A 25026-nucleotide genomic window follows, 5' to 3' on the forward strand; every position below is an offset into this window, starting at 1 on the left:
AAGCAAGGGTGCCAGGAGGAGGCCCTGGAGCCAGCCCCTGCTCTGCCCTGGGCACACAAAGAGGATTAATTGAAAAGACAGACAAACACCATTAAAAGGCTTGGAAAATTTTATTCTTTAGTGAACTTTAATAGATTTTTGTTTTTACACAATAAATATTTCAGTAATAGCATTTAACAGGCTGGAATTCAAACCCACTTCAGTACCTAAACTCCCAGCGCCAGGACGACTCTGGTGAAGCCATCGGGAGCCTCTGCGAACGCAGCAGTGCTGAGAACCGCTCACGGCTAGGGCTGCTCGTTTGATCGGTGCTTTACAAGGGAAGCAGATGAGCTGGTCCCAGCCCAGCACCCAGGCTCGCTTGGCTTCCTTGGTGCTGTGCAGAAGTGGCAGCTCTTTGGACATACAGCGGTGGGGAGAGTCCGGCCGCAGCCTCCCTGTACAGCACCTACCACCCCGCGACGCGGTGCCCAAGCCATGCCGCTGCCCTGCTAGCGCCAGCATCTCAGAAAGGCTCAGTGGGGAAGGGACAGAACCAAGCCAACACAAGGACCAAGTGCTTCTTTGTCCCTGCTGTTTTACAGTCCCCCAGACCGCGGGAAGGGACAGCGGACAGAGCCTGCTAGCAGCAACAGCCGGCCAACGCTGTCCCTACCCAACAGCCAACCCTGTCCCTACCCAACACCAGGTCTGCAAGATTAGGCCAGGCTGTAAACAGCAACAGGTCCAGTTAATGACTCACTTGTGAGGTCTTTCATCCCTGTTCACCCCATGGAGCCCTTCCACAGGTTTGCTTTGCCTTCAGTTATAGAGTTACAACTGGAAAAGAGGCTTTGGTACAGTGCTCACTCAAAAGGAGACCTGGGCTGAGAATATCCTTGCATGAATAACCTTCCCCTTCCAGACAGGGCTGGCAACTAGCAAAAACATTAATCACTACTAAAACCAGAACATATTTCAGCTAAAAGCTCAGGAAACAGTACCAAGCAAGTCTCCCTGCACAGGGGAGGTAAGATTTTGACTAAGGAGGGCCCAAATCTTGACCCACTGTTATCAAACAGCCGCTGTGGATGCCATTTGCCGAGACACAATGGCACCTTCTGGGATGGTTTTGCAGCAAGTGTCATTGAGGGCTGCAATCCTCTGAACACCTCCTTGGAGGCCAGCCCAGAGGTGCTTCCAGCCAGACAGGGCATTGAATACTTGCTCCCCCAGGCATCGGGGGGGCTTGCCCAGCCAGGACCACTGGAAATGCCTCAGCAAGTGGTACCTTGTAGGGTTTTTTTTTTCCTTTTTTCTTTTTCTTAAGCCCAAAAGTAACTATACCAAACCAACAGCTACCAAAGGTCCTGGCAGACTAAACAAGGCAAGTTCGCATCTTTGAACGAGGCCACCACCGATTAAAAAAAGGAAATACTAGTGAGCTTCTTGCTGGAATGTCACCAGCACAGCCACAGCTCTCCCAGGGGCTCTCCTGGGCTTGGAGGTCCTCCGCCCCTGCAGGCTGAGCAGTGCTTTCCTCTTCCCTTCCCTGCTGCATGGGGCTAAGAGCACCAGGTGATGCTGACCACACCTGGCTGGGCCAAAGGATCGTCTACAGACTAACAGAGACCTTTTCCATAAGTGGGAGGTTAGTGCAGTGTCCGTCTTCACCACGGCCCAGGCCAGCACTGAGCAGCCTCCACGTCGCCTCGGCCATCGCTCCGACGCAGCACTGAGGTAGAACAGGCGGGTAAGGCAAGCGAGATGCTCAAAGCTGCAACTCCGTGCCAGGGTTGCAGATCTGTGTTAGAGAGGCAGAGTGCAAGCGAGCTTTAGGCTCCATCTCGGGTCAATCAACCCCGCTGACCCACAGCACCTAAGCAAGACTGACACTGCACTAAGATTTTGGAATGGGGGTGCGTAAGGGAAGGGATCCTTCAGCACACAACAAGAATTCCCACTTTCCAGGTAAGTGATGCAAGCTAAGCAAAAAAGGGACAACTGTAAACAAGACACTGTTTCAGCCAAGTGACCTAAATGCAAGTTTGAAAAGGATACAAAACCCCTGTGCAGTTTTGCCACGAGCTAAGAGCACCAGAGCTCCAGCTGACTGCTTGCACTTTCACACAAAGCAACTGGATGCAATAGAGTATATATAAAAAAAATCTGTTTCAAAAACAACAATTCTCTAGAGGAGACTTTCCAGGTCTATTACAAGCAGGTACAAATGCTCTCAAAGGATAAGAATTTAGGGGCCTTGCTAGAACTGACCTGTTATTCAGAAGCACAGATCAAAACAGCTCTCAGACTAGAAACCGCAGGTACTCGATGCTCCTGAAAAGTAACATCAGGCCAGCTCTATTTAAGGAGCTTAAATATATGTTTCAAGAGCCTTAGAAGCGCATGCTTTTAACATTCTGCTCCCGCGGCTCTGGCAAAGCTGCCGTTACTAGATTACTGACGTTTAAGAGCCAGGAGAGACCGTTACCAAGATCCTGTAGTGACTGAGCACAGAAAAGAGAAGCTAATTGCAGTGCAGGCACATTGTGGGAAAGGAATCAACTAAAACCACAATACTTAAGTGCTTGATTTTCCTACATTTGTAAGCCCACAGGTCAACTATGGTATTTGTACTTATAGGATGTTGGTAGCGTGACAGCCACTTTTACCCAAGCTCTAAGAGGTCCCAAAACCTACACTTCGCCTTCAGCTTTGGCCCCTCCTGTTAATTCCTGAGCTGGGTTCCTCGATCAGCTCAGAGGCAGGAGCTGCAGATACGTACCACAAAACCGAGTTAAAAAAAGGGATGGATTAACTCAGCCTGGAAGCGAGGCTGCCTCTCCACCTCGGCTACAGGATTCCTGCACTGACACTGGCTAAGGTGTCCCAGGCTTCCAAGAAGACCTGCTTCAGGTCAAAGGACCAGCCACAGTGCTGTAAGAAACAGGAGCAGCTGGCAGCGCTGGCCACCTCTTTCCACGGTGCTAGGACATGGCTGGAGCCCAAGGAGAGGGACGGGCATGCCGGCAGCAGGACTCAGCGGCACAGGAGCCGCACAACATGCATTGGCTCCTCTAGCCAAGGTCAGGGTCCTGAAGGACTGTAGCCCTCAACTCCATTCCCCAGAGCTAGTCCTGGCAATATTCTGGATAGAGACAAAACGTGCGGTACTGAACAGATTTAGGAAAGCATAAAACAGCTTCACTATCAGCTCAGCAGGTCCTTCAGTCATTAAGAAAGTATGATTAAAACTACGCCTGGAAGAAGAGACAACACAGACCAGCTCTCAGATACATGATAAAAAAAAAGTAAAAGGTTGAGTGCATATATTACCAAATCTGAACATGATTCTGTCCATTCCCAGGAGAGCACCATCATGCCAAAAGGACTGTCCATTAACAGAAAGAGAAGATCTGAACACAGAGTCTAACCAGCAAGGCAATTAAGTACTGCCATAATACAATTACCCTCAGATAGTGTTAGTGAGAAAGGAATAAGTTTATTCTTAAGACTTAAAACAAAACCATTATTATTAATAAATAGTTTGTTTCTCAGCATGCCACACCCCATCATGGCAAAATCAGTTTGGTCTTTCTGTTCAAGTATTTCCATTCCCCCAGAACCTGTGAGAAGCAGTCATTCAGTTTAAAATAGCCCAAACAGAAATCCACACAGCTTTGCAGCAGAACGTGTCAGAAACGGTCTCGGATGTGCACCGAGATCCGGGTCTGCTCTCACCTGGCTTTGCCACAAGCCCGCCTTGTGATAAGCAGCACTAGAGACAAGCAAGCCTGTTTTCCAGCACTGGTTTTTAGTAGATATTTTTCTAGCTTGAAGGTGCAATAAATTAAGGCACCAAAATCCAGGACTCTCCAAAGATGAAGCCTGTGTAGATAGGAAGTGGTTCTAGATTTAGAGAGATGTCTTTGTCTCACAGCTTGACAAATATTTGCAGGATTTTAGAGAAGAATCCTGCTTATGTTTAACATGTTAACTTTCAGAAACAAAGGGCTTTTTTTCAGGATATATTTCTACATGTTACCAAAGAGCATAAGCCCACAGGTAGGTGAGACAACAGACAAACTGTGCGTTAGGGAGACAAAGTGACATCCCAAGATTTAAGATCAGACATCTTCTCACAGCATTAGCACTGGCCCAGTCCCTAGGGCCCAGCAGCGCTAAGGAGAAGACACAGGACAACACAAGCTCCAGCCTTGGGACCCCAGAACTCAACTGAAAAGTTGAGGGAGCAGCTCAGTCATTCCCTGGTCCTGCAAACACCCAACCAGAGAGAAATCATCCAACCTCCACTTTGTGTCAGCGCTGCTAGCGCACTTGTCCTACCTGAACACGTTCCATGTATAAAACTGTTGTGTCCCGTTTCAAAGTTCCCTGTAGTTCTTGTGCAACTGTGATTTAAATCTCCCTCATAATTCTATTTCATTAAATAGCAAGAGTCAAAATTCAAGCACAGCCCAATTCCTCTGTACACTTGGTTCTTTTTTCTGTACAATGTCAGTAAAATATACAGAATAAGCTACTTTATTAAATAAACTCTGAAAACCATTTGCCCCCTCTCTCAGATTAGACACCCTTTTCCAGACACATAGCCTTACAGACACATGAACACAGACATTTAGTCCCACGTTTCCACGCCAAGCCCTCCCCGCGATGTTAGCGCAGATGAACGTTCCCGTTCTCTCCTCGCAGGGCGCACCGTGACCAAGCGACCATGATTTCACACGTGACAACACACAGAGCAGTCGTGCTCCACGTACAGTGAATGCCATGAACCAAAATTCAAGATTTCAAGTCTCGTAGTCTGCATGACAATGATTCAAATTTACAAAAGAAAAAGCGTTAAATAGTAGTTACAGTTTGAAGGTTTCCCACAGCAGGAAGATTCTTCACCTGCAGAAGGAAAATTCTGTGGCCAAGCTTCTACAAACCACGTTGCACAATAATCAGTATAAGCAACTTTGTTCCCATGGTAAATTACATATGAACAATCTGCTGTGCTTGTTCGCTTCCGGATGCAGCCTTTCCAGAGCCTGGGTTTAAGCTACACTCTTCATTCAAGCACAAATCTTCATTAAATAAAGTGAACAATAAAAAAAGAAAATCAGCATTCAGTCTTCACCACCCCACTCAACTCAATTGAAAAAAAATCAAAAGATAAAAATCAATGAAAACATGCCTTTTACAAATGGACAGTAAACAAATATATCCCTGGATGAGACATGCAGCTGTTGGGGACAATGGTACTGAAAATAAAGTGGTAATTGAAAAGGACCCCACCACACACCTGTGAGCTTTCTGAAAGTGAACACATAAACCACCAACACATTTATTAAGGTGCTTTTCTAAGCTGTGGATTTGCTGCTGATGGTCTAGTGGGAAGGGCTATGCGCAGAGTGGGCCTGGCTGTAATGCTACAAAACAAGAGGTCCAGGCAGCATATAGTGACCCAACGGAGTTGACCTTGAACAGCAAGTTCATACTGGTACGAAGAAGGAGTTTGGCTCTATGTTACAGAGGCTGTTTTAAGCCACTTTTTGCCCCAACCACTGCCAATTGGAGCCCACACCCCAAATGCCAGTCAGGGAACACACATGGACAGACAAGAACAGTGTCGAGACATGGTCCTAGGTACCCACAGGTGGATCAGGGGAGGGGGAAGCTGCCTTCCCACTTTTAAATGAGACTGAGTCCTGATTCCCAAGCCTCCCAAGTGGAATACTGCTAGAAATTATTCTTAAGAAGTTGCATGTATTTGCCTGAATAGGCGAGTGCAGGAAGGCAGGACAGAATGGGAGAACTGTCACCAGCTCTTCCTTAAGTACTGGCGCAGGACAACGTTTGTCTAACAGGATCAGGGACAGAGAGGAATCCCCCTACCAACAGGATGTTCTTCTGACCTTGCAGAAATTGCTCTGCCGTTTTTGGTGGCAGGGTGAGGTGCTTTGCTCAGGTAAAGTCACCTGCGTCCCTGACCAGCTTTATCTGAGCAAGAGCTGAAATCTGAGGTTTCACTGGGAACATTCAGCTGGTCTAATATACAGTAATAGAGACCTGAAAGGCTACCCTCCTTGTCCAGTTTCACCAAATAACTGTAGGCTTGTGTTCACACAGCAGCGGGGGCCGTCCTGTACCAGTCCTGCCCTGGCTGCACTGGAAACCATGCGTACTTTGCCCTGATGTCTGTCCAGAGGATAGGTTTAGATCTGTGGTGATGGTTGAAGTATTTACAGGTATTTGCAGCAGTTATTTACAGTACTTCTGCAGACTGCAAGCTGATTTTCTCTTCTTCCACTCCTAGTCAATCCGTTGTGGGCTTCTTTAGTGAGAAAGGCCGTATATTGAAGTGCCTGCTCAGCTGGCTCACCTGGGGACAAGGCAGACAAGACGACTGAGTTAGCGAGGCTCAGACAGATGAGAAGGAAAGTGGGCAGAGAGCTGGACCAGTTCCTTGCCATGATAACACCTTCCTGCACCCATTTTCTCATCATTGCCCACTGTTTGTTTCATATGGTCACAAACTCTTGGGCTTCCCCAGACCGTGCACAGAAGCTTGCAGGTCCTGCACGCTCCACATGTGCGGAGCAGACCTGAGCTGCAGCATCTGCCCTGTGTCACGAGGCTGGCCAGGCACACAGACCTGCCACCCTCCCTAGTCACCAAGCTCTGCCCCTACCAACCCAACATCAGGGGCAGCCAGGTGAAAAGCCCCGGGGGATGCAGCCCTGCCTTCCCCTCACGTGCCGACTTCTCCCACTGCACCAGCTAGGGCTGAATTTCTCCGCCCTCTTCTCTGCCTCTTTTGAGGAAAAGAGAAAACCACACAGGATTAAGAGCTTCATCAGGAAATGTGCTTTCAGACACGGTTAGGCAAAGAGTTCCACCAGGCCATTAGCCCCAGAAACACCACTTACTTCTAAGTGCTCTCCGGCTGGCAACATGCAGAGTGATGGATGAACAGCCAGGTCTCCAGGGGCCTGCTCGCCCTGCTCCCCAGCCCCACCGCTCCCTGCCTCCCCCCAGCCTGTCCAAGGCAAAGGGCTTCTCCGCAGGTGCCAGTGCCACCAGCAAACACAGCAGCTGCCCTTCTGCTCAGCGTGGGGCCAACAGCCCGACATCTCCAAACAGCACAGTTTGGGGTGTACTATTGCTGACAGCAGCGACAGCCCTCAGGTCTGCACCATGCGCAGGAAGACACACAGCTTCATCACCTCCTCTCCCACTGCTTCCCTGCAGCCTCCACACCAGGATCTGAGCTCCCTGCCCTCCCCTGATCTCCCACCAGCTCAGGCCCCACTTCCACCAGCCACTGCAGTCGTGCAGAACCAGCCGTGGCTGGGTCTGGGGTGCACAACGTGCTACCAAGCATCAGCAACCGCTTGTGAGGACATGAGCCCACCAAGAAGAACTGGGAGGAGGATGCTGTGACCGCAACCCCTTTGGACCGGTTACAGTAAGCCTCCCACAGCTCAGAGACTTCCAATTTACAGGATGAAAGAAGTTACCCTGCTTCAGGTATTTGGCCTCTTTCTTTCCATATTAAGGTGAATTAGCAACAACTGTAGAACTACAAAGAAGCAAAGCAGCAGACAAGAGGATAAAAAGCACAGAGCAGCACAGGCATTTGATGATTGTAGAGTAAAAGTCATTACAACAATCAGAAGCAAGCAGTGCTGAACAGCCCCAGACACTGAGCCAGGCAGCAAGTCAGGACAGAGGATTTATTCCAATTTGTTACTCCCAAGTCAGGAATAGTTTGGGATTACATGCCATTCAAAGAGCCTTAAAAGATTCTTCAACTTAATACAGGCTCTTTTATCCTGTTAGAGGAGACTGTGCAGATGGACCTGGAGCAGGTAGCTGAGGGAAACGAACTCAGCTGAGCAGAGCACCAAGAAACTCACTGCAGGGGTTGGGCAAGCACAGGTAGGGAGAATTACACCTTCTCATTAGTCCCCCATCTTCAGCTATGATTCCCAGACCAAATTTATTTAAGATACTTCGCTATTTCAAACCCTTCTTGCATAGAAGCCTCATTACACTAATTTGAGAGACAAGACAACCTGGGAATTGCTTCCTTACTATAAGTACAGTTCAGACGTGACTCTGGAGGCTCCACATTAGACCTGAAGTTCCTAGGGGACAGGGCTTCCCAAGGAGGGGGTACACACACGGTAGCAACCAGCTCTGCACAGAACCTAGGGTCGCTTGCCCTAGTTTCTCAGCAGCGTCCTGGGGCATTTCTAATGGGACTCCTCAGAGCTGGTTTTCTCTTCCCTATTAATCAAAGCTCAGGGAGTCGGGCAGTGTTTGCACTGAGCAAAGGGAGTAAACCAGTCCTTGGATCTCTACGCAGCCCTTGCGGCAGGGGTGAAGGCTGAGCAGTTGCAATGTCACCATGTGCTCTGCAGTGACACCTCCTCTCTTCATCCTGACGCTCCCAGCAACGTGCGCAGGGCAAACCAGGAAGGTCACAGACTGAACTTATTAGACAGAGTAACAGTAACAGCAGTTTAGTTTTTTAATACTAAAAACCCCAAATTAAGAACTCCTACCTGACACCCAGACAGCATCTACCACTCTGGATATCTGCTGGAATGGCCCTTCCTGCTGCCCGAGGTTCTGTGGCAGGGAGCCCAGCCTCGGCCAGACATCAAGGCCTAGGCAGCACGTGCCAACACGGATGAAGTGCCTGAAACTCAGCCTCACACCCCTCATCACCACTGCTCTGCGTTACTGAATCCTATTTACCTATAGTCACAGCCCACATCCTGGGTCCCAGTTTGATCACAGCTTGTTTGACCCTTAACACAAGCCCTGTGATCTTGCTGGTGACCCAGCTCAGCTTGCATACAACTGCTGGTCTCCAAGCTGCAACTGCCACCAAGACAAGTTAAACACGGCAGCAGAGATGCAAGTATTTATTTCAAGCCAACCTCTGGTACGACAGCCCCCCATCACATTGTGGAAAGCTCGTTTCCAACCTATGCAACAGCCCACACAACCTTGCAAGGAAGTTGCTTCAAGTTTCACACGGTCACAGACAGCGTGAAAGAAAGCTGGGTGCCCCCAGCTCTTTTCACCAATATTCCCATTTTTAAAGCAGAGTATTCTCCACCCCAGACACCACTACCCACTTAAATCCTCTGATCAGAGCACGGCAGCTAAGCCCAAAGCCTAAATACTGAGTTTACGTACCACTATTACTCCGTAGTGGATGTGCGCCAGGGTGAGAAGAGTAGTTAACAAGTAGAGCAGAAGTGTTTCACTGTTTGGTGCGAGTCCAGACATCACCACAAAGAGCACCACTGCTATGGGGATCAGCATCCAGTTCAAAGGCTGGCAGCGCGTGCTGCTCATCTGACAGACAATTAGCTGGCACTGTGGGAAGAGAGAGCTGTCAGAGGCACCTGGCTTGCGTCCGGTACCAACTCTGCAAACCCAGAGCTGTCCATAACGCAGACAGGAGGGTCACGAATATGTACATGTACCAACTTCTGCACTTACAACTCCCACCACTGACTTCACCCCAGAAAACTCAGGATCTTTCTTTGCATTAGAATTCCTTCAGGGCACATGAAACAGGGCAGACAAGTTATAGGAGAGCAGGCATCAAGGGCATCTTTCAAAAAAAGGAGTTCCCTTGAGTTGACCAAGCCTCCCCAGCATTATTTGCAGAAAATCCTGCCAAGCAGCAGGCTCAGCTGCCGGACGCAGAACATGGATACGCACACAGCTACATGGCTGCACATCTGGGATGGCAAGCACAGATGCCTCAGGTTTCCAGCAACTACAAATGCAATATGCAGCTAAGTCAGATTCTGACAAAAGCTTTAGTCCCTCCCATTTTAAGTTCAGCCAAAAAAAGCAGGAAATCCCTCAATATTAGCAGTCTGCTATTCACAACCCAGAGGATGCATGCAATTTAACTATTTCTCTGGTTTCTCAAGAGCGAGAGCTGCAGTACAGAAATGCCTGTGAAATCTGCAGACTTTACAACCTCTGCCCACTTTCCCATTTGTTTTTTCAGTCAAAGTAAAATAGAAAAGCTGTTTTAAGCTAATCTTCACATCTCCCTTCTTTCTTCCAGTTGGAACCTGGTCTTTTTCTTCCTGCCTCCCAAGCATCCTGGGAGGCTTCAGTTTCCCAAAGGACAGATGAGAGCATAAAGCACTTACAGAAATGTTGGCGAAGGCTGTTCCAACCATGAAATAGAAGAGCCTGGGATGGACCTCCAGGATGTCTGTCGGTGACACAAAGATCCAAGTGGTGCAGAGCACAAAGAGCAACACTGGGGACACCAGTGGTAGCGTGATTTCATACACGGAGTGGTGCTTCAAGGTGTTATTTTTATAGGCCCTGAAAGGCAAGAGGTCAAAGAAATGAAAATACCTGGAACCACAACTATGAGATACCTGGTCCCAGCTTCCACAAGAGAACTATAAGATATCATTGGTCACACTGTCACCCAAAGGTGTTGATATCAGTCCATAATTGCAGACACATGAGGAAGATATGCACTTTGCTTGTTAACACTGTTAAAAAGCTCCCACATTAGAGGCACCTCACTGGCTTTATGGGTTGTGAACAACAGGGCAAGCCCTCAACAGCTGGTGGCCCTTCTGCAAGACCCTGTTCAGCAGGCTGCCAGCCCGCGCTCTGTGGTGGGCTCTACAAACTGGGACCCTCTGATCTGTAACAGCCACCTTGTCATACTAAAGACAGTCATCCAAAAACCATTAAGAAATTCAAGTTATAAGAGGGTTTAGGGGTTCTTGCAAAGGTGTTAGCATGGGGAGGGAGGCTTGCAGAGGAAGAAACTTACTTGTAGAAGTTATACAGACTCATTGGCAGCGTCACAGTGAGCGCACAAGCTGGAAGAGAAAGAGCCACATTACTGCCCCACGGTAGAGGGAAGCTCCGGCACGTGCACCTCAGGAACAGACGGATGGTTGTGCTCTGCTTTAAGTTGCTTGCAACAAAAATAGCTCGGAGGTGCACCAAAAATAGCTTAGCACAGTTAAAAGTAGGCAATCATAATTCTGGTTCAAGAGCTGTAGTTACAAGTTAAGGCCTGCTATAAATTAAAGACTTCTGAATTTTAAAGAGTTGCATTAGTGAGCCCAGCTTTATGTTTTAAACTGTTACAAGGTTTAATTATATTGTCTTTAACTGGACATGAAGTGAGTTCAAACTCTGCAAGTAGTCACACTGCTGAGCACTAAGGACTTTTCGGTCTTAATAATAAAGCCAATTTGCTACTTCTCCTACTATGTACAAGCATTTTCAGTTCCCATTTGTGGGAAAAAAGTTATTTTCAGTTAACTTGACAAATGATACAAAGAGTGTAAGTGTTGTTTCTTAATGAGGCTGAGGTTTTCAACACCAACAGCCACACTCAAACCTATGAGAGTCTATCACAACTTCTTCCCTGCTTATCCAGCACTAGGTATTTTAATAGAGCTGTACATATTTCTGCTTTAAATAACCCAGCTCCTATCCAACTCCTATCCTGGTACACAAATTTGGTCAGCAAATGCGTCATGCTCCATTTTCCACATAAGAAAACTGACTAAGTGCATTTATTATTCACATATTAAATTACATGGCTGCCAAAGCAAAGCTCGGATATCCTCTTGATTAAGAAAAAGTGCAAGCATTAGGTTTAATGTAACCATTCAAACATATTAACTTGAAATTAAGCAGTGATAATTAACCCCTAAAGAAAGAAAAAGATATAGATTAAGAAAAATTAAATTGAACAAGAACTTCTGAGTAAGTCAAATTACATTAAGCAAAAATAGTTCTCCCCCACTAAGTTTCACCCATGTTATTCCCCTGTTCGCAGCAATTTGTTCTGAATGAGCACCAGAGGGAAAGGCCAGGCTTTTCTGGAGAAAGGTTGTACACCCTTTTGTTTAATTCTTGGATGGGTGGGTGGAGGGCAGGATCTCCAGAAAGGAGAGTGCATTTTCCCACCTCTTCAGCTAAAACTTTCCTCCCTGCAACAGCCTCGGGTAACTGCCTCCCAGCCGGGCAGGCAAGCCCAGCCTAGAGCAGAGGTCACATCACTTTGTCAGCTCTAGCTCAACCCTGAGCAGCTCTCGTTTGCTCAGATTCAAACCCAGCTATGCTGCTCCAGGCAAGGAACCATTTCATGCCTGTCTGCACAGCACCTTAAACCCAGCCACGCAGCACCGGGCTAATCCCAGGAGCAGCAGTATGCTCTCCCACCCTTGGGATTAGCACAAAATAAATCCAAAGGCACGATCCCAATATACACACTATTTCCTTCTCTTTCAATCAACATAGACCCAGGTTCACCGGGGCTAGTTAGCTTCTGCCAATTAATTATGCAGATCAAAGGGCAGGCTGCAAGAACATCCTGATTAATCACTTCAGTAACAGCCTGCAATAACTTTCATTAGAGCAAACAGAACAGCATTATAAAATAATTAAGACATTCAGTTTGGGTAAAAGTTGGTGTTTAAAAGACAGGCTTCAACATGGAGTTTCTTACCAATAATCATTGCAGTGAATAGGTCTCTATATAAGAAATTAAACAGGAAAGGTGCATACCAGGCCTCAACTCCCACAATGGCTGTCACTATGTAGACAATTGAAATGGTCTGAAAGAAAACACAGAACAGAAGCAGGCGTGAGTAACCAGACGGACGAGTCTGGCAGCGTGGGACTTGGCAGGGCGAACAGGCACGCCAGGTAGCTTCAGCGAAACGCAGCTCTCCAAGTATGCTTTAAACTACATAGTGTTCGGTTATCCCCACCAGCACTGGTGGGAGGGGGGGAAACCACACAAAACAAAACCCAAAACACCCAACCCAACCTTGAGCTGCTGAAAACTACACAAGTCATCATGTTCTTATAGTGAGAGAAAAGCAGATGCAGAGACTAGGATCTGTTCCTCACAGCATAAGCAAAGACGCCCTTGTGCAGCTTGAATTCACAAAATGCTTAAAACAAGACTGGTTTTATACTACAAGTTGCAATGACCAATTCTGGTATACTTTCTAGGAGTAAACGACAACCTTGGAGGATTTGTTCAGGGACCCTTTCTTATACCTGCCTGTTGAAACAATACGGAAAAAATAAACCTAACAAGGGATTTTTTTTAGTTTAATAGTAGTCCTCAAGTCGAGTGAAACACTGCAGGGTAGTTTAGTCCTCAACCCCCCACCCTCCTGTGGAGGTCAGGGATCCAAAAGCTTTAGGGTTTAGCCACGCTTTTGGAGAAAGGGGTCGGAATACAGCTAGTCAGAGGAGAGCAGCTAAAGGTCTCCTTTTACTTGTAGGGATTGTTACTGCAATTAATACTGCTGTACCTGGTCACTCCCCTTCCAAATTCTTGCATTTCTCATCCAGGATCTGATAAGCCAGAAGACAAACAAATATTGTGCACTGCTGAGTGCTGCAAGACTACACACCGGCTAAGAAAGACAGTTTCAAGTAGTAAAGGTGAACTTTACTCATACAGAACTGCGTCTCAGCTCTGGTGAACTCTTCAGAAGGAGTTTCCCTCTCAGAAGTCCTTAATGATAGCAGGTCATGCTGACGTACCTAAGAATTCATCATTCTTACTAAAAATCTTAGTGTCCACTGTCCAATTACCATGGTACAGAGTGGCACCTCCCGGAGGAAACCTTTGCTCTGGGCAGAGAGTGATCAACATGCCAATTAGTTACTCAGCTACATTTTGGCACACATCCTGCTAGTGCAAAAAGGCACCTCAAACTTCTTGGACTTCAGTGTACGTACCCATGTTGATGCAGCGTAGGAAACTAGCTAGAGCAACAATTCAAGTAGCTAACACATGAAATCACAGCACAGCAGAGAAACCAGGCACAGGAAATCCAAGTCAGTATCCATTTTTTAAGGCTAATTTCTTTCCTGCTAGTACAGAAAGTCCAAGAGAAAGCACAAAAGCTATTCGGAACACAAAAAGCCACACCGTACCACATAAACCTCCTGGGACCTCATTTTTGGGAAGCTGAGTTCTAATGCGACATGACACTTGCTCATTAAAGCAACTGTAACTCAAAGGCATGCAAGGAGCCTGCTCCATTCTGCATGCAAAGGCCTCGGCGCCTCACCTTTGAGAGGGTTCCCAATGCTGTGCTGCTCAACCGAGCGCGCACCCGGCACATGGCTCAGAAAGCTCTCCTCCACAACGCCTAGACACAGGCAGAGCACACTCACACCCAGACAGCATTGCAGCGACTGACTGACAAGGTTTTAGACACAAGCCAGAGCTACATGCATCTCTCAGACACCTCAGTGGACAGCATTACCCAGACATGCTTGCAGTTTATCAAATTTCTTCAGCTGAAATAGAGCAGTGGCTGTGACATGTACTTACCACCTGGCTGATGTCATATCCCCAAGGCAGGAAGAGAATCCCTGTGTTATATTTCTCCCAGTGAGAGAGGATGAATGAAAACAAGACCACCCATAAGAGGAGGTACAGAACGAAGACACTGACGCCCGTGGAGCCCCGTCCAAAGGTGGAGTAGACTGTCACAACAAAGTACACGCATGCCCAGCTGTCCAGGCCATGATCAAAGAGCTCTCCCAGTGGTGTGCTGGAGTTGGTCCGGCGAGCTTGTTTCCCATCAACACCATCTGGAAAGAAAGTAAAGAGAAATATGGAGTTGCACTGGAAATCCCCATGCAGAGCAGTGGGCCTGCTCACAACTGAAGTTATCACAGGGAGTGAATGCCAGCTTCCGCTGCCTCCATCTTCTATGGAGAGTGTGGTGTTTTGGGGTTTTGTTTGTTTTTTTCCCTTTTCTCCCTTCCCCTCTCTTTGTAATCAAAACCTAGAATAGAAGGAAAGTCTTATTTACAGGTTAAGATTGTATTTAATGTTGTCCAGAGCCAGAATTTCACAAATCATCTCCAAGCCAGTTCCAACATCCGCCTTTTGCACCCCTTGCTCTGAGCCAACTTGCTTCCATCCACTCTGTAAAATAACTTCTGGAAACCGCTCTGGTAGCCCACGCAGCAATTAGATCAGGGCATGGCAGAAGCCCAGAATCAAAGAGTTTCTCAATGGGCATGGAGATAAGACGACATGCAACTGCAGCATGAACAGATGACTGACACTTCACAACCTGCCCCCCAATCGATTGCAACTAGATAAAGCCTTACCTAACGTATAGGCGATGAAGTTGAGGAGACCCACAACAACCCACACTCCACTTGGAACGTGCTGGTGGTCAGGAGCTGCAGAGATCAGAAAGACCCAAAACAGGACAGCTCAGTATGTACTTTCAGTAGGTTTATTTTGGCACCATAAGCACAGCAACAAGGACCAGTGGCTCACCAATACAAAGCACTCACGCAACTGAAACGGTGAAAATGAGACATTAGCTTCCCAGGATGCAATGGCAGTGCGAAACCTGGATAAACCAGGTGAATAATGTGAAAATGGGTCAGTAAGAACAGGAGTCACAGGACTTCATTTTCCAGGACCTACTTCTCTCTCCTCACTTCCCCAAAGTCACAGGATCAAAGAACTGGTGACAGCAGCCAGCAACTGTAGCCCAAATACACGATGGGAAAGTGCACACAGACTACATTATCCTCAACCACTTGCTAATAGAGCCAACATCGAGCAGAGCAACTCCCTGCTGGCCAAGTGACTATACCCCTCCTCTCAGACACGCAGGGAATGCCTTCCCAGTCTCCAGCCCGTATCCTGCTGATCTAAACGGAGTTCTCACTTCAGAATACCACCCCTTCCTTCAGCACTGTTTTGACAGATAGCCAGCTTAGTCTTCTGCAACTCTAAGAGCCAAAAGGTTGCGTTTCAAAAAAAAGCAAGAAGAGACACAGCCTCTTTGCAGCAGCCTCTCAGGAAGGCACGTGGAGGTCTTCTAGGAGGAATGATGATTCCACCTAACAGTGCCTTGCGTTTCCTTAGAGCGGCATAACGGCGCTTTTCCAGCAAAACTAATTACAGAAACTGCAAAGCATCTCAAATCTACGAAACTGTCCAAAAAGGAGGGAAGGTACAAGCCTCTGGAGGCCTCCTCAGCAAAAGGAAAATAAATGTTCTTTTTCCAGGTAGGACATGTGTAACATGCATATAAAAGGGTCCCAAAGCACAAGTTTGTTCTGCTGTGCCTTTGGCAGAGCCAAAGTTTTGGGACATCTGATCTTCCAGGGATCCTTACACTGAGAACGGAGGGAGAGTACGTGGGGAGCACATTGCAATTTCCACCCTTAGCCACTCTCTGCTGTTCTGAATCCAACAAAAAGGCAAGATAAAGTTTTTAAAGCATGCAGTTAAAAAAAAGTTGTGTGCATCCTTGCAATATGCAGAACGGTAAAACAGAGATAGAGGGTTCTTTGTTAGTTTGAACGTGGTGCTGGCTTGTTTTTGCACGGGGGAAAATTAGCTGGGATGCAAACAAGGCTCTGTTTGCTGACTTTCAGGAAAGCAGTTTCACACTTCATACTGTTTGGTTTCAAAATGAAGGCGTTAGGTTCTTCTCAACTCTGAAAACAGAGCTGCTTCCTACTCAAAAGAGTTTGGTTGTTTCCTCCTCCCTTACCCACACACCCCCAGCCAGGCACACATCCACCCAGCAGCTAGAAGGGAGGTGTCACATTTGGGCAAGCATTTGCCATGAAGCCCAGCCGCTTTCACTCTCAGCTCTTCAAACTGTCCTTCCTCTGACACAGCCACCTGGCTCTGGGAATACCCAGAGTAACAAGGCTAATCATCGAGCACCGGAAGTTGCTGCAGAGACGTTAAGAGATTTTTACCACTCCGATGCTTTACAAACAGAAACAGGTAGCCTTACCAGAAGCATAAAAGTCAGGGTCGAAGTATGCCATGAGGAAGAAGTTGAAGACAAGCAGCAGGAAGCCAGAAAACGTTATCAGATTTGGGGCCAGCCAGGTAGGGAAGATCTATGGGAAATCAGCAAAAGAACACATGAACTCATTAACACATGTAATAAGGAGTAGATGTTGCTCTTGGCCATGGCAGAAGCCTGGTTACAGTCATGGGCATTAGACAACGCTGCTTAGTCACATCTGACTTATTGCAGAGCAACACAAAGCTTTAGGCTATGCTGCAACGAGCTCTGTGCAGGCTGCAATCTGGAAGATTGCACCCTTTGCATTAGTCACGCCACAAACCAAACAGGTCCTTTCGGCCAAAGCAGATCCTTTCAGCTGACAGTGTTGTGTGCAGAAGACTTCACAGAGACCAGAGTTTTGCTGTCCCCGCTCACGTGGCACACGAGGTCTCACCTTCACTATCGTGTTCCAGAACGGATGCATGACGTACAGAGACAGGGGGTTGCTGTCCACGGCACTGTACTGGAAACAAGAACGAATAAACAGCAGTTACGACTCCAGTAAATCTTGCAAGAAGGTACAGTTCCTGCATATCCAGCTTACCCTGCAGATACTTGTGTATCCGTGGCCGGTTCCCTTCCCTCCCTGTATTGTGGAACTGAGGCACAGAACACAACTTAATGTAGTTCCCACCTAGCTATTGGCCGTGTTTAAATCCTGTTGAGTCCAGCCCTAAGTTTTCAAGACCAAGCAGTTCTCTCCCAAATTAACACATCCAGGGACCAGCTCCGCTCAGCAAAGGACATCACATAGAAGGACAGGAAGAGACTGCCCTGCAAACCATGAGATGTGGAGCCATTCCTATGGCCCATCAGGTAATTAGCTCATGCACTTGCATCCTTTTGCCAGAACAATTTTAATTCCCCCTTTGTGGGGTCCCTACAAGCAGGAGACTCTGTTCATTGACTGACAGGTCAGTAATTGCTTGAGAAGGCCAGGGCTAGAGGGACACATTTCTGCACTGAGCAGTTCAAGCACAACCAGTGACTGCTCCCAGAGGTCCCAGACAAGAGCTTGCTTATTTTGGCCACAGACTAAGCCCATCAAAATAGCAGCTATCACTATTTCACCTACGTTCAGTCACTTAGAGGAGACTTTCTACTTTCAGAAAGATAGAAGATATTCACATGGTCTTTAAGTAACAAGCCCCTACTTTAAAAATAGAAGAGCCTGCAGCATTGCAGCACAACACAAGTGACGTAGCAAAGGAGAAAAGAGGAGATGCTCAAATCCCAGACCCAATTTTTTTACTGCCAGCTGGAGGGTAAATAAAAGGACTATTCCAGCATCCCAATCCCTTGTCCCACAGGATCTATGGATACTTCAAAATGCCACATAGACTACTACATCACCATGCAGCCCATGCACGACTGTCTCCAAACCCCACATATGCCATTATAGTTTAAAATACAGGGGTCATTCAGCATTAAAAACATGGGAGAAGCGCAGACAGCAGCTTCCCGACGCAGTGAGACGGGCGCAGTCCGGGCTGGTTCACTGGCACCGCACAGCGTAGGACTCCCAGCTCCACTCAACCTCACCACAGCAGGCGGGGACTGAAATCGGAGCAGGCCAGGGAGCACAAAGTGGCCGTGGTGGGACGGGCCACGGATGTCAGCACTTGTCTCAAGCCACACCTGATATTACAGAGGGGAAAAACAAACAGCCAAATGCTGCAGCAGGGCTCACTGGGTGAGAAAAGGTTAAGACAGCAACTTCTTTTCTCTGTCCTTAAATAGAGGCAGCTGGAAGACAAGAGGCTAGAGAACCCAAGAGGACGATTTTTGCCTTGGGCAAGCTCTGTGTTCACTGCTTGCAGGTAGGACCCACATCATTAGTTTATTACATAAACACCGAGTGATTTGAAGCAGAGGTCCACTGACCTGTTAAAGCATCGTCTCATTCCTGGTCCATTCCCAGTTCTGCACTCCAGCAGGGCTGGGAACTGGAGCTCGTGTTTCCAGAGGGAGACAACCGTCGAGCAAACATCAAGATGCCCTTGGGTATCTCATGCAGGACAGCTCTCAGAGCACTGATCAGAAGGGCTCCTTTTAATTAAAGAGCCAAGACTTCTGCAGAGGCCACCATTCTTCTTAGGAAATGGGGAGCAGGAGTTCTTGCCCCCCAGCCCAAAGATTTTTGGTCATTTGAGAGGAGGGGAGAGGGGAAAAAAGACAACCAAGCACCAGCACAAATACAAGATCCACACGAGTCACAGAACAGTTTCCCTTTAGAAAGTTAAAATTTCACAACATTGGCTCCGAAGAGCACCAGACTGTTATCTGCCTTCTGCCTCACAGCCGTTTACTAGCAGAGATTATCCTGTCTAAAGTCCTCTTCCCCAAGTAACAGTTTGATAGATTCCCAAGAAAAATGTCATAAGCTATAAAATTCCTCCGCTCACAGGCTCAGCACCAAGCGTGGAAATCTCAGGCACCCGCTGGCTCTGAGCAACGAGCCCAACGGCCAGGACACCGAGACACAACGCTTGCACAACTCCTCCACTGCATCAGACATTGGTCCCTACTCTCACCCCACGCTATGATCAAATCCCAGGGGAAAGTTTAAGAGCAGTGTTGCCGAGAGCAATCAAAGCCTCCATCTCCCCCGCAGAGCCACCGGCATAGCCTATGCACTCCCTGAGATACAAGTCGTCCTTGGATTGCTAAAACGAGACACATCAGCCGAGATGATGCAACCACAGATCCCCACCCACTCTAGGGCCTCGAACCACTAACCAGCATCTTCTCTTAATCAACAGCTCGTCCCTTCCTCTATTCTCCACTCTGTTGGAAATCCCATTCCTCAGATTGGGATTTTGGGAAAAAAGGACGTTTTGTCCGTTTCCAAAGTTGGGAAGAAGGAATGAGCTGTCATTCCAGACTGCTGTCATGGGAAAGGGAAAAGCTACAGCTCGCAGAAGACATGCTCACGCGAGGAAAAGGCACCAGATCCAGCCAGCCGAGCACACAAAGAAGTTCATGCTCCAAGCGCACAGATTAAGAGCTGTCTCTCAGGCAGTGGAGAAGCCCCGCTAACTCGTTTTGGGGCTGAAGTGCTTGAAGAATCAGAACATGCCCACTCCTCTAAAGATCTGCGAAAGCAGCATTCACACAGGGTTTCGTTAATGCCAGATCTGTTGCTTGCACCTCTGAACACAGGCCTGCAGCATGGTCTTTTGACAAACGGGTAGAAGAAAGCCCACCTACTTTTTTTCCCAATCATTACAGCATTTTTAACATTTTATTCCCACATTCCCAATTGTGGGAAATCCCATCCTTGGTGGACACTTCTTTTTCTCCCCCCTGCAGATTTTCCCTGCCATCCCTGTGATGAATCCTCCCATACTGTCACACCCTGTGTTAGCTGAACACTGCTTATTGGCCCATTCCAGTCTCACCATACCAGTAAGTCTGGGGGAACCGCACAGCTACAAAGCCAGAACGAAACCCTGAACTCTGGTGCTTTACAGAGATGAGGTTTAAGCCATGAGGAATTTCCATCCCAGCTTAATGCAATTTTGAAAGACAGAATTCCAAATGCTTTGTAAGATAATAAGATTTGAGCTCATGTTTAGGGGAGGAGGAGACCTGGAGACCAATTAAATCTCATTATCTCCATTACAGCCTGGAACGAAAAACCAAATGGAACATTTGGAGCAAGCCAGAAGCAGCACTTTGGAGTTTATATGCGTATGTTATTACGGGACCTTCGTGAAGTTTCCCCAAGTCCGTGTCGTGGGAAGCTTTCCCCTCCTTCCCCCCTCCCTCGTTTGGGAGATGGGGATAACCGGCAATAAGCAGCTTTTCCCCATGGTCACACATGTTCCTGTCTTGCACACAGGACTCCAAGCCCCCGAGTGACCCATTTCTCAGGGGGAGGAGGAAGCCCTTTCGCCGGGGTCCGCTGACACGACCACCATCAGCCAGTCTCCTGCAGGGACACATCTCTGCCTGCTGAGCAGTGGGTCAGTGCTTTGCCAGCTCAGAGGACACCAATAAATCAGAAGGACTGAGCTGCAGCTGGCTACGGCGCAGGGCCGCCTGCCATGCCAAGGAAACGGCACTCCTGGGGAGCCGGGAACCGGGCTGGAAGGCTGCCCGCCCCGGCTGAGCCGCTTGCAGCGGGAATACCAACAACCTGCCAGGCATTTTCAGCTGCAAGACTTAAAAACAAGCTCCGCACCCAGCCTCCCTGTGACTGCTTTTCACCTGGCTTCCTTGCTGCAGGCCTAACTAAAATCACCACTTTCATCCCTCTAGCTTTCTGCTAGAGAGGGGGTTTCCCCAGCTGCACAGTTTGGGGGTATACCCTCCACAGGGCAGCGGTGAGCCGGCAGCTTTCCCGGGAATGCCGGCAGCAAGCGGAGGAGGACAGGCAGCAGCTTGTTCCTAAAGGAAGCCCTTACCCAGGTCCTTGTTCCTGCATCAGCCCTCTCGGGTAAAAGCTTTTGGAGACTGATATTCCTAGGGAAAAACAGCCTGAAAAGGAAGAGGATATCTGTCTTGATCTACCTGTTCCCATATACTTTGCTCTCTTCTTCTATATATAAGCAAGGGATGCTTCACTCTGTTGCTTGGAAGTAGCGTGAAACAGAACCTGCAAGCAGAGAGACTGGTTTCCAGACATGTGCAGTAGGGTCTACCGTGTTAATCCCTGCCTCCCCGCGTCTCACAGCGATCAAATCCATCTCGGACCTCCAGACAATTCCCAGCTGACAGAATTAATCCAGCTGCATTAGCTGGTCCGTCTAGCCCAAACATTACCTTTGATATTAGCAGGAGCCACCGGAGCTCTGGAAGTAAATTCAGATGCAGCTTAAAGCAACATGCCACTTTCCTTAGCATAGCTCATTTTTAGGGTTTAAAGCTTGCACGTTCTAGTTTCCTTCCTAAAAATTTAATGCCTTGAAGCAAAGCTAAGAAAGAAGCACAACAGCCCATTACAGCAACAGGTTGAAGAACAGCCTGTGTACCTGCAAAGTGTGTCTCCTGCTCAGCTGGTTCAGTTGTTTGATGAAATACTCTCAAGGCCATAAACACAGTGGTGCTTTGGTTTGCCACAGCACCAATTCTACCATTGTCACCTCATCCTTGCTGCAAATTAGCACTATCTTTTTTGCTTTGCATCTCTACATACTGATTGAGTGACTAAGGCATTCAACTAGTAGTCTCCAAGCCAGTCTTCTAACATGGCCAGTGACTGCCATCAATTAGGACGGACTTCTCCCTCGTTTTCAGCGAGAGAAGGTCAAGTGAAAGGTACCAGTGCATGGAAAGAATTTCACACACTCCACAATCTCCTTCCCAAAGCAAACAGACATTTGTAATGGAGCCTGTTCTAAAATAGCATCGCACACACAGATACCACTTCTTCTAATGACTGCAGGAAGCAGCCAACCTAACCCAGACGGTCTCCTGAGGGTTTGGGTTTAAACTCCCTTAGAAAGGGGCAGAGACAACTTTGCAGCGACAGCCTTGCCATTTGCGTCGTGCAACACAGCCGCTCTTGTGCCCTGTCCATGCCAGGATGGCCACAGGACACGTTCCCGGCCGGAGGGCAGTTTAAGCACCACCCCAGATCTATATACAGCATAAAGACACCCAGATTGGGACACTTCCTCTGTGCAGGGAGACACGGGACACAGAGAAAGCCCTGCCCTGCTCAGACCCCTGCTTGCTCCATCCTGCCACCCTTCAGAGACAGATGCCACCCAAATCCATCCAGCTTACACACCCTTGACAGCTCTCCCCTACGCACCCCTGAGCCACACGAAGCATGTGAACAGGATACATCCCATCAGCGCTGAAAGGGGATTTGCTCCTTGGGAGCTTTTTCCTGGCTCACACTGCTTTAAAGCGATCCTAATCATGCAACCGGGACATCTCTAGAAGATCCAGTTGTGTCCAAGGAGGAAAATAGAAATTTATAGCCCAGATTCTACTAATAGCATTCCTGTCCAGAAAAATAATGCAGCGTTGAAGTAATTCAGTTACCAGAAGCCAGAATTGGACTAGAACATTGTTGTATACAGCACCCATACCAAACTTTCCAATACGATCCGGGGGTGGGCTGGGGGAGGACCGCTGGTGGCAGACCAAGTCACATCACCAGCGCTGCCCAGGCTAAACCTCTCCACTTAAAGACAGATCCCATGCATTTGGGTTGATGTCAGCCTAGACTGGTGGAAGAGGGCTGGCATTGCTAGTTAGTTCACATCCGAAAGCCTGGCTCTATCCCACAGCACATGTCCCTCTTTACAAACACTGATCTGCACCACTTCCCTTTTGGGGAAGGGTGAGAAGAGAAGGGAGAAGGCTCCTTGGAGATGAAAGCCTACAATGCAGAAAACCATATTTTCCACTTGTCAAACAGTCACGTGCTCATTCCTTGCCCGATTCAAATGGACTTTGAGAGGCCGGTCCCTGGTGGGGGGATGGAGGCATTATGGCCACTGAAGAATGAACGGCATTTATTCCAGGAGAACCCGATCCTTTCTGCAGAAAGGCACCCACAGCCACGGAGGGGACAGAGCTGAAGACCGCAACTGAAGACCCATTCGTACGCCCGTTTTGCTTGCAGAACTAGGACACTCTCAGGACTCGGGCCAGGTGCACTGCAGCCCACGCTACGCAGATGCAAGTCTTCGGAGAGCCGACATTTCACCGCCTGTAGGTCTTCCCAAGGCTCGTAACCAGGGAGTTTCAGCACCGCAGCTCCAGCAAGTCCATAAGGCTGTTTCCTATAAATCTCCAAGCATGAAGAAGGCACAAGGCAAGAACATTTTCCCATCAGGCCTGAGATAAGCCTGGAGGCAGTGAACTTGACAATCCCCGATAACCGAAATCGCGCAGAGCCGTGCCAGAGCAAACAAGTCACGTTTGCACTATGCCCACACACTGCTGATGTGTTAAAAGCCGCGTCATGCTTTAATAGTACTTATTAACTTGAGTTCTGTTTATCTTCTCTAAGGTCATTTCTCAGATGGTGAAACAATGAAGCATTTTTACAATGGCAAATCTGCAATCACCGCAAGAACCAACAGGTTTTACTCCCACCAGGAGCAGCAGCAGTTCACACTTGCAACAGCTCACCAAGAAAAAAAGCGGTGTAAAGGTGCCCGTTCTGCCTCCTGCACAGCAGCACGGCGAGATGCCCAGAGCAACGGGACACCAAGCGCTCAACACTGCAAGTCTCAACCTACATCACTTTCCTCCTCTTGGCCATTTTTCATTCCCCACTGTAAACATTTGAGACCTCTAGCAATGAGGGATGCTTCAAAACACAGCACGAGGTGGATTGCACTAGGTCAAAGCCCCTCTCCTCCAAGAAGAGCTACTACTACAACAGCTAGAAGCTTTGTTTCAGCTCCGTGAAACCCACAGGATGTGAATTTGTTGAGAAAGAAAGACTTCTTCTCTGCCAACACCCTGTCACGCTCAGAGCCTCAGCTCTCCCCAGCACCATCTGGGAGATGATCCCCATCTTCTGTAAACGCAGACATGGGACCAGTCCTCCAGCAAACTGCTGGTGATGAGCGGCTGGGAGAAGCTCCTTCTTCCTCGCAGACAGGGGCAGCTGAAGAGGCTGCAAGCTCGGTGGCTGGAGGATGCACAGCGACAGCCCTGTGCCGGCAAGAGGGAGCAGCTGCGGGAAGAGGAACGCTCATCAGGATGACAGGTTTGCCTCAAAGCAGATGTATTGTGGAGGGATAAAACACACTGGGATACAAAGCAGCAGCCAGCACTCACACACAGCATGTCTCTGCCCGGCTCATCCCCAGCCTGGCCCCCCTCCACGGGGACGTCTTGCTCTCCAGCACAGCAGCTCATTAACGGTCCTGTCCATGGCCGCTGCAGGGTGGCCACAGAAGCTCAGGTTACAAAAGCAGAGCCCCGCTCGAGTTGCTCCTTGGCTATTTGAGCTCGAGCCAGCGCCTTCAGACAGCTGCAGCTCTGCGCTGGCACCAGTGTCACCCCATGGCGGGTCAGGGCAGGCAGCCACCACCCTCCTGCCAAGTCCCAGCCCCATCCCATCTCCGGGGGCAGAGGGAAATTGTTTCCCCACGGATGCGTACCATGGAGCAATGAAGTGTGCAGAACAGGCTCCCGAGTGCAGCCGGCCAATTTCTACTGCATC

The 25026-nt window shown here is 48.4% G+C and overlaps 1 protein-coding gene across 3 annotated transcripts in view; it reads right to left on the reverse strand.

The window, feature by feature from the left end:
• Nucleotides 1–91: 91 nt before the first annotated feature.
• The window catches only part of SELENOI (selenoprotein I), a 35728-nt gene continuing 10793 nt past the window's right edge, over nt 92–25026 (reverse strand). The window contains exons 1-10 of one of the 3 annotated variants that reach the window (XM_026120235.2): nt 18771–19607; nt 17281–17349; nt 16827–16935; nt 15166–15240; nt 14375–14637; nt 12521–12629; nt 10826–10874; nt 10179–10359; nt 9199–9381; nt 92–6367 (exon numbers count right to left, since the gene is read on the reverse strand). In XM_026120235.2, coding sequence (XP_025976020.1) covers nt 6251–6367; nt 9199–9381; nt 10179–10359; nt 10826–10874; nt 12521–12629; nt 14375–14637; nt 15166–15240; nt 16827–16935; nt 17281–17310 — 1116 coding nt within the window. In that variant the 5' untranslated portion in view covers nt 17311–17349; nt 18771–19607 and the 3' untranslated portion in view covers nt 92–6250. Of the gene's footprint in view, nt 6368–9198; nt 9382–10178; nt 10360–10825; nt 10875–12520; nt 12630–14374; nt 14638–15165; nt 15241–16826; nt 16936–17280; nt 17350–18770; nt 19608–25026 lie in introns of those variants that run through there. The other 2 variants (XM_064508192.1, XM_064508193.1) reach the window with 2 other exon arrangements.

The sequence above is a fragment of the Dromaius novaehollandiae genome, chromosome 3 (assembly GCF_036370855.1).
Source record: "Dromaius novaehollandiae isolate bDroNov1 chromosome 3, bDroNov1.hap1, whole genome shotgun sequence".
NCBI classification, from domain to species: Eukaryota; Metazoa; Chordata; class Aves; order Casuariiformes; family Dromaiidae; genus Dromaius; species Dromaius novaehollandiae.